The following is a 14,080-nucleotide window of genomic DNA, read 5'->3' as shown; positions in this document are numbered from 1 at the left end:
CCCTCGCCACCGAGCCCGCTGCGGCGGGGGAAGAGCGTGGGGAGACCCTCAGCTCCGACAGCTCCGACAGCCCCCACAGCCGTGAGGCGGGGAACCGCCCGCAGCCCCTTCTCGCGCCTACATCTCCCTGGGATCCCCCAAGGCGGGGGATGCCGGCGCCTCGGAGGGCTCGACCCGGGGCTCTCTGTCCTCGATGGCCGTCTCCGATTCCGCCGTCTCGTCCTCTTCCAAGGGGGCTCCGATCTCGGGGATTCCCTGCTCCTCTGCCTGGACGTCGCCATCCCCCTGCAGAACCTGTCCCTCTTGGGGGCTGCTCGCCCCCACGGTCTCCCCCAGCGTCTCCTCCCCCACCGCGGGGATCGCCTCCTGCTCCCCAGCGTGCCCCTCTGCCCTCCCCTCGAGTGCAGCGTCGCCTCCTCGCGGGGGTCCACGTGCCGGGGCGGGCAGCAGCAACTCGGGGGGGTCCAGCAGTCCGTCCCCGCTGCGGTCCCGCTGCTCCAGAGCTCGGTCCACCAGCGCGGCCACCTGCGCGGACGGGAATGGATGGGTACGCAGTGAGAGCAGAGGTCAGAGCAGGGACCCCGCGGGGCGCGAACCCCCGCACGCACCGCCTCGGAGCTGGGCCGCCCCGCGCCCCCCTGGGTCAGCACCGCCCCCAGCAGCTGCAGCAGCTCCAGTCCGTCCAGCTGCCCGCTCCGGTCGTGGTCGTGCATCGCGAAGAGGAAGAGCAGAGCTGCGGGCACAAGGCGAGAGGCTGATACTCGGCCCACCAAAAAACGGTCGCCCGCCTCTCCCCGCTCCTGCCGCACGGCCTTACCCTGCTCCCTTGTCATCTCGTCCGCGTCCCGCTGTGGCGGTCCCAAACTCCGCACAGCGCTACGCAGCAACCTGGGAACAGCAGGGCCTGGGAGGGGAGCACGCACCTTCCCGTCCCACGGCCAGACCCGGTTCTCCAGCCCCGCAGCCACCCAACCCCGTATCCCCACTGCCCTGCAACCAATCACGGGGTCCCCGAGTGCCCCGGCCATCCTCCCACCCCCTCCTCCGAACCCTCCGGCCCCATGGTCGGGCACTCACTGCAGAGCGGGGAGATCTGGGCTCAGCGGGTCGGGGCCGGGATCCGTCCCCACGGCCGCGAGGGGCTCAGGTCTGGACGGGGAATATGGGGGGGGGGAGGTTACCGCGGCGCCTCTTACCACCACCCGGCTCGCAGCCCCTGTGCTGCCCCCGCACCGCGGCTCCAACCCTCAGCACCTGATGTGCAACCCCGCAATTGTGTAACCCCCGCGTGAAACCGTGCCGTTGTGCAATTCCGCACCTGTGTGACCCCCGCACCTTGTCATCCCGCACCACAACGCCCTTCGCCGGCACAGCCCCACCACTCTCCTCTCCCACACCCCGTACCGCAGCACCCCGTCCCTGGGAGCCGCCCGGGCGGCGGGGCCGAGCAGCAGCAGCAGCAGCAGCGGCGGCGGCGGCGGCGGGGCCGCCCGCGGGGCTCTCATCCCGCAGCCGGAGCGGACCCACGCGTGGAGCCGCCACGCACGCACACTCGAGGAGGTATTCCGGGCCACGGCGACACTGCCACCCGCACACGGACTACCCGGGGCGCGCAAACACGGCGGTGTCCCCCTCCCGCCCCGCCCCGGGCCACGTCGCCGGCCCCGCCTCGCCGCGCCCGGAGACTTCACTTCTGCCGGCAGCGCAGGGGTTAACCGGCGTCCGCCGCTCTGCCCGGCACAAAGATGGCCGCCGGCGCCACGCCCGCCCGGCTGTGAGCGGGGCCACGCAGGGGGCGGGGCCGGGCGATCCCGGCAGCGATGGGCGCGGAGGGGCCGCGGAGCGCCGTGCTGCTCCCGCTGCCGTCGCCGCTGTTGCTGCTGGCGGCGGCTGCCGCGCTGCTCAGCTGCCTCTGGGCGCGATCCCCGCGCCGTTCCCCGCAGCCGCCTCTGCTTGCCGGCGGTCCGGGGCTTCGTTCCTTCCTGCGGCGGCACTGCCCGGCCGTGCGGGAGCCGTTCCGTCCCACCGCGTGGTGCTGCGGGGGGCGGCTGCAGACTGTGAGCAGAGCGCTGCTGCAAAGCCGACCTCACGTCGGGTACCGCAGGTGAGGCAGGACGGGGTCGGGGGAACGGGACGGGTTGGGGTGGGTGGGGGTAGGGGGGACAGGGCTGAGGGTGGGACTGGGGATGGGACGGGTGGGAACGGGGGCGGGAGATGGGACAGAACAGCTGGGGACAGGGATCGAAGATGGAAAAGAGCGGGTAGCGATGGGCCTGGGGTGGGACTTGTGAGGACGGGACGGGTGGTACCACGGCCGGCGCTCCCCTGTCCGCATCCCCGCCCCGCAGTGAGGCCATCCGCACGCCCGACGGCGGGCAGCTCATCCTGGATTGGGCCGATGACGGCAGCGCCGCCGAATGCCCCACGGTGCTGCTGCTGCCGGGGCTGACAGGGAACAGTCAGGCCGCCTACATACTGCACCTGGTGCGAGAGGCGTGCGGTGCCGGGTACAGGTGAGTGCTGGGGGCGGGGGGAGGGTCAATCCACCGCCCCTGCTGATGCCGCTCTCCTCCCTGTAGGGCCGTCGTGCTCAACAACCGTGGCTGCCGCGGTGAAGAGCTGCTGGTGAGATCCCATCCCGGGCCCTACCCAGGTCCCTGCCCTGTAGATGGGTACATCGGGGCCCCAAACAGCTCTGCCTCTCCCAGACCCCCAGGACCTTCTGTGCCAGCAACACCGAGGACCTGCAGACAGCCATCATGCACATCCGCCACCAGTACCCGCATGCCCCGCTGCTGGCTGTCGGTGTATCACTGGGAGGGTATGGCACTAAGAAGGGGGGATGGTCGGGGGGTGGCATAGGAGACCCCCCCCATCCCTGCCCCCTCCCCTGCAGGATGCAGGTGCTGAACTACCTGGCACAGGGGGGACACGCAGCAGAGCTGGTGGCCGCCATGGCCATTTCTGCATGCTGGGACTCCATGGAGACAACAGTGTCGCTGGAGCAGCCACTCAACACGTGGCTCTTCAACCGCCGCCTGGCTGCCGGGTTGCGGCACCTCATCCGCAGGTGGGGGCACACCTGGATGGTGGCGGGGGTCACACCACCGTGACCCCAGTCTGCAGGCCAGGGGGAGGTGGGCATCACACTGCCCTGACTTGGGGTCCCTGCAGGCACCGCGCGGTGATCGGGGACACGGTGGACGTGGAGCACATCCTGAAGGTAGCACCCACCCCGGTGCCCCACCTCTCCTCCTGCACTGAGTGCCATCCACCACCCCCTGCTCCTCCCCTCACCTCCAGGCACGCACCATCCGGGAGTTTGATGAGCGTTACACCGCTCTGGCCTTTGGCTACAGCTCCTGCACAGAGTATTACCGTGCTGCCAGCCCTGCCAGCAGCCTGCACCGCATCTGTGTGCCCACGCTGTGCCTCAATGCTGCTGACGACCCCTTTTCCCCCCTGCACGGTGAGTGGGGCTGGGAAGGGCCGTGCCCACCCCTGTGGTGTTGCGGGGCCGGCAGCTGACCCACGTGTCCTCTTGCAGCCATCCCCGTGGCGGCCGCCTGGCACCTGCCCCACGTGGCACTGCTGGTAACATCGTGCGGTGGCCACATCGGATTCCTGGAGGGGCTGCTGCCACGGCACGGCGGCCTCATGGAGCGCCTCTTCCTGCAGTTTGTCACTGCTGTGTTCCAACATGGAGAGGAGCTGAGGGGGCTGCAGGAAGGGGGGGCTGCGGAGGGGTTCAGCACCTGATGTCCCCCATGAACCCCTTCTAAATCCCAATAAACCCATTTCTGTCCCTACTGACCCCTCTTCTACCCCTACAGCCCCATTCCTATCACCCCTCAACCCCAGCACTAGGGCACAGAGGGTAAAGTATGCAGACGGGGAGGCCTCCAGAGCCTTACAGCTCCAGCACAGACAATACCTTCACACTCTGGATTTAATGGAAGGGCCAAGGAGCAGCTCCAGGCCAGCCACTGGCACGCTGTGTCCCTTCACCATGTTGGCGCTGCATCCCAAGGCAGTCCCACTCCCACAGCGTGCCCGGGGCCAGGTCCATCCACCCCCCCCCAGTGCAGCAGGGAGGGTGCCTAGAGGAAGCCAGGGAAGGCAATCTGCAGCAGCACGATGCTACCCACGATGAGTGCTGCGCACAGCAGCAGCAGCAGCCAGACGGGCAGCGACCCTGCGGGGGGAGAGGAGGCCGAGTGAGGGTGGGGTCCTGGGGGGTGGCCCGACCCCACAGCCCCACACACATACGGCGGGCAGGGAGCAGGTGCAGCTTGCAGCGGCTGTCCACGGCCACACTGAGCAGCGCTGCCTCATTCCCTGCCAACAGCTCCCGTCCGTGCTCGCTCTCAGGCACGAAGGCCACGTCGGTGACGACAATGCCATGTGCCTCCTTCACGTAGTACAGCCTCTGAAGGGGGACACGCACGAGGTGGGGTGGCCCTCCGTGCCCACCCTGTGCCCTCCCTGTGCCGCACTCACCTGCAGCGAGAAGGCGATGTGCACAGCGACAGAGCCGGTGACGGTGCCCAGCCCCAGGAATGTGCCCGAATCACTGCAGGGAGGGGGGCAGTGAGCGAAGCTGGGAGTGGATGGGGGGAGTGGAAGGGGTGGGACCTCTTCACATACCTGATGGAGAGGCAGGAGATGACCTCGGAGCCGCAGGGCCGCGTCAGCAGCGGCAGGAAGGTGCCCCCGTCCCACTTGGTCAGGTAGCAGGGCGGCGGGCGACGCTCCCGCTTGTGGGGCACCTGCACCGTGTAGAGCCGCAGCGCCCCGCGATCGTCCTCCACCGCCCCGAAGCTGGCACGGGGCAGCAGAAATGAGCCCGCGACCGCGATGCCAGGGGGCGGCGCCGTGCGGTCACCGCCACCGTCCTACGGCACAGCCCCGGAGCCACCCCCAGTCCCGCACCCACCGGCAGGCCTGATAGCGGTACGCGGTGCTGGGGATGCCGGGCAGGTTCTCGTTCCATTGCAGCCCTGTCACCAGCTGGTCCCGCTGCCACACGCGGCACTGCAGGTCCCGTCCCGCCGTCACCACCTGGGGGGCGCACGACGGCTGCGGCTCACGGGGCCTCGTGGGGCTTCGTGCCCCCAGCCCGCGCCCCCCACCCACCTTATTGTCGGGGCCCAGCGTGATGTCCTCGATCTCCCCATCGTGCGCCTTGAACTCCAGCGCCTTCTTCATGCTGGGGAACTGCGGCGGCCGTCAGCCGGTCCCCGATAGGTGACCCACCCCGGGCCCTCCCGCCCCGCTCCCACCTCCCAGAGCCGCAGGAATCCGTCGGCACCGCCGGTGACGAGCAGCGTGCCGTCGGCGCTGAAGCGCACGGCCTTCTGCAGCGCGTCGGGGCTGAAGTCGGTGCGCACGCGGTGCAGGCTCTCCACCGTCACCTCTTCGCCGCCGCTCCGCGTCTCACCGCGCTCCGCGGGGCCGGCGCCCTTCCGTCTGCGCGGGCCCTTCTCCGCCGCGGCTGCGGGAACGGAGACCTGCCGGCTGAGCGCTCCGCACCCGGCACCCGGCACCCGTCGCTCGCATGCCCGCTCACCGTCGCCGCCTCCCGCTCCGTCCGCCCGCACGCAAAGCCGCAGGATGTGGCAGCTGTGGTCCTGCCCCGCCGCGATGAAGTCCCCGCTCAGCGCCATGCTCATCGTGGCGCGGGTCTCGGTGTCGTGGCAGTGCAGCAGCGACGCGCTCAGCCGCCCCCCGATCTGCTCCAGCTGCAGGAAGTGCTGCGGGGACACCGCCGCTCAGCCCCGCGCCCGGGGAGCCCCGCAACCCTCCCCACCCCCCGGAGCCGCGCAGCACCGTACCACTCCATTGCCGATCCCGGTTTTGGCCGCTCCCCCGCCTCCAGCGGTGATGGCGAGGCCGCGATGCGGGTGCAACCGCACGGTGTAAAGCGGAAAAGGCGCCCGGTACAGTTCGGTCGGGCGCGGCGCCATTGCGGGAACGGCGCGCCGCGTCACCGCCCCGCCCCCCCTCAGGCCCCGCCCCCTTATGATAAACCACGCCCATTCCGCGCATATCGCCCCGCCCCCTCGCGATGCCCCCCCCCCCGTCCGGTCTCCACGTGCACCCCGCGGTACCGCGGAACGCCGCAGCCCCGTGGGTACCCCGCCGCCCCTCCCGGCCCCACAGGACCCCGATGCTCTCAAGAACAGTTTATTGAGGTGTGGGTAACGTGAGATAACAGCGTGGCATCGCTCCGCATCATGGTCCCACGGCAACCCCGGGCAGCACCGGCCCTGCGGGAGTGCCGTGCCCCCCGGTCGCGCTCAGAAGGCCGTCTCCTGCAGCGCATAGGCGGGTGGCCCGTAGCCCTGATCCTCGGCGTCATCCCGTGGCGCAGCGCCCAGCCCGTTGGGAACATGCTTCTCGGTTGTGGGTGACGGGTGGGGGGCTTCCTGCGGGCACATGGCGGATGGGGGGGCAGCGGGGCTGTGCACAGCCCTCCCCCAACCACACCGGTGCCCCCTGTCCCGCTGCGAGGTGCTCACCTGTGTGGGGAAGCGCACCCCGCAGCACAGCCACTGCCGGTAGCGGGCGGGCAGGCAGCACAGCAGCCGTGGCAGCACCGGGAAAATGGTGCGGGGATCCACAGTAGAGGGCGGTGTGGGACCTGGGGGGGCCTTAGGGGTGAGAGGCATGCAGGGGGAGGGCAGCACCCGGCCCCACATCCTGCACCCACCAGTGAGCAGGCTGACCAGGAGCCCCACCACGATGACGGTAGTGGAGTTGTGGGCACTGTACCACATATAGGAGAGGCTGTAAAACTTCTGCAGGCCTGTGGGGCTGGGGGGGAAGGGAGGTGGTGAGGGGGGGGGCCAAGCCAGACCCCCCACAGACCACCTCCGTCAGCCCCGTTGCTCACCTAGGGGGGGGTGTCGTGGAGGTGAGCAGCGTGGTAGCGATCGTGGCTGGTGTGGTCAAGTTGATTGGGGGGAGCACGGTGCTGTTAGCCAGGGGGGTGGCCCCCCCCATGTTGGCCACCAGGCTGCCGATGCCCACCCAGAAGGCCATGGCCAGCCCGGCCAGCAGTCCCACCACCGCACCCTGTGGGGGGGGAGAGGCACTCAGCCCCTTGGCGGCACCTGACAGGGTATCTGTGGGGGGGGGGGAAAAAGGGGGTCCAGGGTACTCACTGTGGGGTTGGCACAGGGAAAGAACATTCCCAGGCAGAAGAGCCCCAGCAGCGGCCCCCCCACCATGCCGAAGATACTGATGGCCGCCTGCAGGGAGATGGCACCATTTTGGGGCCGAGAGGGGAAAACAGGGACTGAGAGGCCAGGGGTGTCCTCAGCACCCCATCCCCTACCTGCAGCACAGGGCCCAGCATAGAAGACACGTAAGCCATTCCCAGGCACAGGAGCCCGTAGCAAAAAGCTGTGGATGGATGGATGGATGGATGGATGGATGGATGGATGGATGGATGGATGGATAGAGGGGTTTCAGGGCCCAGCTAGGACCCTGCTGCCCCCCCCCTCCACTCCCCCTGCTCACCCAGGATCTTGGAGATCAGCGTGGCACGGGACTCTGATAGCCCAGGCCAGTGCGGCCGCACCAGGTCCTCCATCGTCACCGTCGCCAGCGAGTTGAAGGCAGAGGAGATGGTGCTAGGGGGAGGAAGAGGGAAGGGAGGAGCGGGAGGGTTCGGTCATGCCCTCAGCCCACAGTCCCTCGTTATGGCACCCACCTGAGTGAGCCACTGAAGAGACAGGCGACAAAGAGGCCAGGCAGCCCCGGCAGGTCCCGCAGCACGTCCATCACAAAGTACAGCACCAGCTGTGGGGGGCACAGGGTAAGTGTGGCATTGGGGGGGGGGGGGGAGGACGCAGGATGGGGGAGCGCTGCACCCACCTGGTCAGAGGAGATGTGGGTACCGCTGGGGACCAGTGGGTGCTCGCGGTCATAGACAAACATGACAAGGCCGGTGAGGCAGCTGAGGCACAGAATGATCTGCTGGCAGGGGAAGACGGCATAGCAGGAGCTGCGGGCACCAGAGGAGCATCAGAAGTGGGCAGAGAGGGGGGGGAGATCCCCACACATCCCCACACCACTCACAGCACCGCCTGCCTCTCGCTGCGGGAGCTCAGGTAGCGCTGCACCTGCGCCTGGTTCACGCCATACAGCGACAGCATCATGAAGACCCCCCCGAAAGCCAGCGTCCAGAAGGTGTGCCGCACGTAGGGATCGGGGTCCAGGCTGCGGGGTTAGGTACAGTCACGGCCGTGCCGGCATCCCATCCCCCTCCCATGTGCATGTCCCAGCTTTGCTGCTGTCCCCGTCCCAGCCCTGCAGCTCACTCAATGCTGGAGATCTTGCCCTGCTGCTCGGCCACATGCCACACGCGGGCCATGCCCCCCACGCGCCGTGCGCCCACCACGATGACAGCCAGCTGCCCCGCAAACATGACCAGAGTCTGGAACACGTCGGTCCAGATGACGGCTTTCAGCCCTCCCTGCAGAGGGACACAGCTGTCATCGCTGCCACTTTAGAAACTGGGCACACCACGTGGCATGGTGACAGCACTCACCAGTGTAGTGTACAACGTGCAGACAAGCCCGATGGTGAGCACCGCGCTCCAGAGGTCAAAGCCTGTCACTGGGTGCCATTAAGGAGGGATGAGGATGATAGGCACTACACCATCCCTACCCTAGCCACCCCACTGAGCCCTTACCTGCATTGAGTGCCAGAGCGGGAGCGTAGAGCACCACTCCCATGTAGATGACCTGTAGGGACAGAGAGCTGCAGCCCCCCCGCATACTCCATCCCGGGGACCCCAAACCCAGCCCTTACCATCTGGAAGATGAAGGTGATGGTGCCGAAGATGCGCACGGTCTTGTTGAAGCGCAGCTCCAAGTACTGGAAGGGGGAGGGGGAAGGAAGAAATGGATGGGGTCAGGGATGCAGCCCCACCCTGATGCGGGGCATGAGGGGCAGGAAACCCCCTTGCCGCTCACCTCGTAGGTGCTGGTGATCTGCAGGCGGTAGAAGACGGGGATGAAGACGTGCGCGGGGATGAGCAGCCCCAGAAAATAGGAGCAGCCCAGGAACCAGTACTCGGTGCCGAAGCGATAGATCTCTGCCGGCACCCCCAGGATGGCCACCGCAGATTGGAAGGTGGCCAGCAGGGACAGGGCAACGGGAAAAAAGCCCATGCTGCGGTTGGCCAGCAGGAATTCCTGCACCGTGCGCTGCCGCCCGCCGCTCAGCGCATAGAACAGCCCGATGGCCGCTGACAGCACCAGCAGCAGCACGAAGATGCTGTAGTCCGCCGTTGAGAACTCCATGGTGAGTGTCCGCCGCCGCCCCGCCGCCACCCCCACTTTTCCGGTTCATGGGCGGAGGGACCTGGCCGGCAGCGCCCGGCGCTGCGGGAGGTGGCGACGGTGGATCCGGCCCCGCTTGTCCTCGCGGGGACCTTCGCTCCAAAGCTCTCGGCCCGCCTCAAGGACCTAGGGGGGGGGACGCACCCGGGGGGGGTTACAGCAGCCTTTTCTTCCCCGCTCCCCCGCGGCTCGACCCCGGGCCAAAGCGAACTCGGCAGCCCCGCCCAGCGCCGACCCCAACTCCGCAGCCGGCAAGACCGGCACGGCCGGATCCGGACGGGCAGGCTCCGTGCGGGACGAACCCGCCGCTCTTCCCGCACTTGGGCAGGCGCACCCCCATATGGGGCCGCGCGATGACGGGGCGGGCGGCGCTGATCCCAGCAGGAATGCGGCTGGATTAGCCCCACGCTGCCGTGCCCGGAGCGAGGAGCAGCGGTTGGCGGTGCTGAAAGGAGGCGAGAGGGCAGCGCTGCCCGCCCCGCCCGCACAGCGGGCATGGTCCAAGGTCACCCGCCACGCGCAGAGACACAACAAGGGGCAATCCCCCTCCCACTCCCCCGCCGCATTCCTGGCCCGATGCCCCGGCATTCCCCACCAGTGCGCTGCCCCCCCGGGCTCTGGGTTTCACACGTATGCCGTGCCGGCAGCAGCGTCCCGCGGTATCCCCGTGTCCCCACACTGCCCTCCGGTGTCCCCATGTCCCCCGCACGGTTCCCTGTGTCCCGGTCCCCCTCTGAACCCCAGGCCATAACTGCGCTCCCTGTACTGCTGAGTTCCCGTGGCCCCTCACTGCCTCCCCGTGTTCCCACGTGCCGACACTGCTCCCCGTGTCCCGGTGCCCCCACGACCCCAGGCCAATACCCCGCTCCCCTCCTTACTCCTTTGCCCCGCTGCCCGCAACCTGAAGATCCCCCGCGATCCCCCCCGTGCCCCTTATCCCGCCTCCCGGTCCTCATCCCCTGCCCGAGCCCCGGTTTCCCGATCTCCCGGTTCCCCGGAACATTATGGCCCCGCACGCCCCCCGCGCCGTGCTCTGGCGCTGCGTGCTGCGTGCTGCGCACATCCCCGCTCCGCGCCGCCACCACCATCGCCACTCACCGGGCGCTTGCCCGGCTCAGCCCACGTGCGCCTGAAGCGCCGCGGCGCACGCTGATGACATCACGCCGCCGAGCATCGCCTCACCTCCAGCCCGGCTCCCCGCGCGCCTCAATGCCGTCAGCGTCCTTTCGTCCAATCCCGTGCGTGGAACGCGTCACGTGGCGCCGCCGAGGTCGGGTCGCCGCGCTTCGGCACCTGCGGAGCACTGCGGTCCCGGCGGGTGCGCTCCGTTAATGGCTGAGCCATTGGCCGCACCGCGCGGTCGTTCCGCCCCGCCGCGCCCCGCCCCGCTGCCAGAAGGAGCCCATCCGGGGGCGGCCTCGGGGCGGGGCGGGGCTGCCGGAAGCGGGGCTGCGGCCTCCCTTCTGCTGCTGCTGCTGCTGCTGCTGCCGTCACCCGGGGCCGGGGGAATCCCAACGCTGCTGTGCGGGAGCTGTCCGGGGCCGCCGAGCAACGGCTCCGTCGTGTCACAGTACTGCGCCTCCAGGGTCGACACGGAGCTGTGGGGCCGCTGCTGCGTGGGGCCGGGATCCGGGCGACAGCATCTGCTGGGGTACGGGTGTAGGGACGGGGGGTGGTGGGGTAACGGGTGCGGGGTGTGCTATGGGTATTGGGCACGGTACAGGGCATGGGGGTGGTGTGGCGTGGGCCAGGGGTTTGAGTATGGCCGAGGAGTATGGGAGCGGAACGGGGGAACACGGGGCTCCCGGTGCTGCCCTCCTCAGGTTGGACCTCAGCAACTGTTCCCTGCAGACCCTCCCCAGTGCCTTCAGTGAGGCTGCGGCTGCCGTCGTGCTGTGAGTGCTGAGGGAAGGGGGAGGTGTGCGGGTGGGGCACGGCTGCCCGTCCCACCTCGAGGTGTCCCTCCTGGCCCCGGGGTGCAGTCGGTGTGATGCGTTGGTAGGGACCTGACGGAGAACCCGCTGCCGGCGCTCCCTGCTGACTCCTTCTTGGGCTTCACGCAGCTGAAGCAACTGTGAGTATTGGGGTTGGGTGGGGGAGCCTGGGGCCGTACGCGGTGCTGAGCTCTGGTTTGCAGCGTGGTGCCGCCGGCAGTACCGTGCCCAGGTGGCAGCGGTGCATGGGAGGAGGTGACGACGTATGGCAGCAGCCGCCTGTGCCGGGGCCAGAGGAACCCCTGCAACGGCTCTGAGGAGCTCGGTAGGTTGGTGGGCTCTCCCTGCCCCAGCCATGGCCCTGCACGGGGGCACGGCGTGGCACTAGACAGGACAGCCCGTGACCCCGTGCTGCCCAGCAGCCCCGCTGTGCCCTGAGAATGCTGCCTGTGCCCCGGATGGCCCCGGCCTCTCACAGTGCCTCTGTGCCAGCCCCTTCCACGGCTACAAGTGTCTGCGGCAGGTGGGTGCGTGGGGCCGAGGGTGCATGGAACGGCTCAGAGAGGGCAGTGACCTCACCGTGCTCACTTTACAGGGCGCCTTCCCCGTGCCGCTCTTCTGCAGCGTGCTGGGGACGGTGACAGCAGCGCTGAGCCTCGCACTATGGGGCACCCAGCGCCGGCACGCTGCAGGGCCGTGACCGCGATTGGAGAAGAGGTGTGGGATGCGACCACACCGCGGGGAACGGGCTGAATAAAGTGCGCAGTTGTGATGCTGTGTGTCTGCTCTGCTGCTGGCGCTGCGTGGGGGCGGGATTGGCGGATTGGCTTCACAGTGCCCGGTCCTCCAGCATCGGTTCGGCCGGGCTGTGCGGGTGCGGAGGGGACCGAAAGGAAAGCCCGCGGTCGGAGGTGTGATTGGGGGGGGGGCTATGCAAATCGCGCTCCGCCCAGAGGGGTGCGCAGGTAGTAACTCTGTGTGCGTGAGGGTGGGGTAGAGTGGAAAGGGGCGGATCTATGCAAATAAGAAAAGCGCGCGGCATGCCGGGAGTGTGCTGCACCAGAAACGAAACACGCGTGAAGCCCCTTACAACTTGAGTGGGTCGCGATGTGGAGGTCACAGAGACGCGGAGTGGAACGGAGCAGCTGCGTAGTTTGGAAAGCGGGTCGCCGTGTGGTACGGGCGGGTGGCGGGGCGTGGGGAGCGGGGCGGTGGGAGAGGAAAGCATACTTACCTGGCAGGGGAGACACCATGATCAGGCAGGTGGTTTTCCCAGGGCGAGGCTCATCCCCTGCACTCCGGGTGTGCTGACCCCTGCGATTTCCCCAAATGCGGGAAACTCGACTGCATAATTTGTGGTAGTGGGGGACTGCGTTCGCGCTCTCCCCTGGCTTTGTGGTCTAACAGCAGAAGATAACGCTTATGTTGTGCCCCGCGCTCATTCCGCGCCGTGCCCCGCAGCTACAACGGATCCGCGTCGCGGTGCTGCTGGGCTCCCGCCTCGTTCCACTGCGCGGCCGTTCCGCTCGCTCTCTGCGGGGACGTCGCGGCGGCGCGATCGGAAAGGCGAGTGGGGAACAGCCCGGCCGTGTCAGCGGGGAACGGAACCCGTCATCGGGATGGAAAAGCGCCGCGCGCGGGGCTGTGGACGGCCGCAGCGCGGGAGAGCGGCGAGTGCGGGAGGGACGGGGCGGGAAGCTGAGGCGTGCGGTGAGCGCGGAGTGGGGGCGAACGGGAACGGAGCGTTGAGTAGGAGATGAAGCGGTGCGGAGAGACGGGAAACTGCGAGTAGTGCGGGATGGGACGGCGGGCACACGGAGCGACAGAGCGCTGCCGTGAACACCGCGGAGAAAACGACTCAATCTGCTGTTGTACCACAAAGCCAGGGGAGAGCGCGAACGCAGTCCCCCACTACCACAAATTATGCAGTCGAGTTTCCCGCATTTGGGGAAATCGCAGGGGTCAGCACACCCGGAGTGCAGGGGATGAGCCTCGCCCTGGGAAAACCACCTGCCTGATCATGGTGTCTCCCCTGCCAGGTAAGTATGCTTTGCTCACCCACCGCCCCGCTCCCCACGCCCCGCCACCAGCCCGCACCGCACGGCGCTCGCCGTTCCCAACCAACCACCAACCCCTGCGCCTCGCCCAACTCCGCGCCCCTCCTGCATCCCTGCGTCAGGGACCACGCTATGCCCAGTGGGCTCCACGCGCGTTCCGTTTCCAATTTAGCGCGCCCCGGCATGCCATGCGCGGATCGATCAGCATACTGATCTACATATCGATCTGCATGGCCCCGCCTACCCACTTCCCGCCCCCAACACGCTCTCACGGCGCGCTGCTTTCCTCGGCCACGCCCCCGCTCGTCGCACGGCCCCACCCCTGGCAGCCGGAAGCCAGTCGCCTCGCGCCACCTGTATGGTATTGCCCCACTTCCGGTACACCTCCACTTCCGTCCCGCTCCTCTGGTTGCGTTACCCCGCTCGGCGGTTGGGGGCGCTGTGGCTCGGGTGTCATCGCGGGCTCTTGGTCGGTCCATGCTTCGGAGCGGCGCTGTTGGGCAGCCCGGCGGGATGGGGCGGGGTCATGCAGATCGATATGCAGATCAGTATGCTGATCGATCCGCACGCGGTATGCCGGGAGCGATAAATAGGAAAACGGAACGGACGTAGAGCTTCGTAGAACTTGCGTGGGACGCGGCGCGGGGCTTGGAGAGGAGCGCGGAGTTGGGCGAGGAGCAGAGTGCGGAGAGTGGTGGGGAACGGCGGGTCGCCGTGCGGTGCGGGCTGGTGGCGG

General features: G+C 68.5%; 5 protein-coding genes across 5 annotated transcripts; 2 read left to right on the top strand and 3 right to left on the bottom strand.

Moving 5' to 3' along the window:
* Positions 1-117: 117 nt before the first annotated feature.
* On the bottom strand, positions 118-1,505 carry CGREF1 (cell growth regulator with EF-hand domain 1; the record flags this gene model as incomplete). The annotated part of the gene is made up of 5 exons (XM_079550629.1): positions 118-525; positions 609-733; positions 818-888; positions 1,078-1,149; positions 1,405-1,505. The coding sequence occupies 5 exons, from the start codon at positions 1,503-1,505 to the stop codon at positions 118-120; spliced, it is 777 nt and encodes a 258-aa protein (XP_079406755.1).
* Positions 1,506-1,745: 240 nt separating this feature from the next.
* Positions 1,746-3,759, top strand: ABHD1 (abhydrolase domain containing 1; the record flags this gene model as incomplete). Its single annotated transcript, XM_079550393.1, has 9 exons — positions 1,746-1,755; positions 1,819-2,104; positions 2,349-2,513; positions 2,580-2,625; positions 2,709-2,821; positions 2,897-3,070; positions 3,175-3,223; positions 3,304-3,469; positions 3,548-3,759. 9 exons carry the CDS (start codon positions 1,746-1,748, stop codon positions 3,757-3,759), a joined length of 1,221 nt encoding a protein of 406 aa, XP_079406519.1.
* A 341-nt stretch (positions 3,760-4,100) lies between these two features.
* PREB (prolactin regulatory element binding) lies at positions 4,101-5,966 on the bottom strand (the record flags this gene model as incomplete). Its single annotated transcript, XM_079550022.1, has 9 exons — positions 4,101-4,195; positions 4,270-4,429; positions 4,501-4,573; positions 4,648-4,821; positions 4,937-5,061; positions 5,137-5,217; positions 5,283-5,494; positions 5,570-5,753; positions 5,835-5,966. 9 exons carry the CDS (start codon positions 5,964-5,966, stop codon positions 4,101-4,103), a joined length of 1,236 nt encoding a protein of 411 aa, XP_079406148.1.
* Positions 5,967-6,299: 333 nt separating this feature from the next.
* SLC5A6 (solute carrier family 5 member 6) lies at positions 6,300-9,314 on the bottom strand (the record flags this gene model as incomplete). Its single annotated transcript, XM_079550392.1, has 14 exons — positions 6,300-6,428; positions 6,522-6,816; positions 6,896-7,077; positions 7,167-7,253; positions 7,340-7,407; positions 7,525-7,637; positions 7,718-7,806; positions 7,882-8,011; positions 8,086-8,226; positions 8,328-8,482; positions 8,558-8,625; positions 8,702-8,753; positions 8,821-8,886; positions 8,985-9,314. The coding sequence occupies 14 exons, from the start codon at positions 9,312-9,314 to the stop codon at positions 6,300-6,302; spliced, it is 1,905 nt and encodes a 634-aa protein (XP_079406518.1).
* Positions 9,315-10,684: 1,370 nt separating this feature from the next.
* Positions 10,685-11,987, top strand: ATRAID (all-trans retinoic acid induced differentiation factor; the record flags this gene model as incomplete). Its single annotated transcript, XM_079550391.1, has 5 exons — positions 10,685-11,004; positions 11,356-11,427; positions 11,491-11,612; positions 11,710-11,810; positions 11,883-11,987. The coding sequence occupies 5 exons, from the start codon at positions 10,685-10,687 to the stop codon at positions 11,985-11,987; spliced, it is 720 nt and encodes a 239-aa protein (XP_079406517.1).
* Positions 11,988-14,080: the final 2,093 nt, after the last annotated feature.

This window comes from Tetrao urogallus (assembly GCF_951394365.1).
Source record: "Tetrao urogallus genome assembly, chromosome: 2".
NCBI lineage: Eukaryota > Metazoa > Chordata > Aves > Galliformes > Phasianidae > Tetrao > Tetrao urogallus.
The sequence above is the reverse complement of the archived record's forward strand: the minus strand, read 5'-3'. Positions and strand labels throughout refer to the sequence as shown.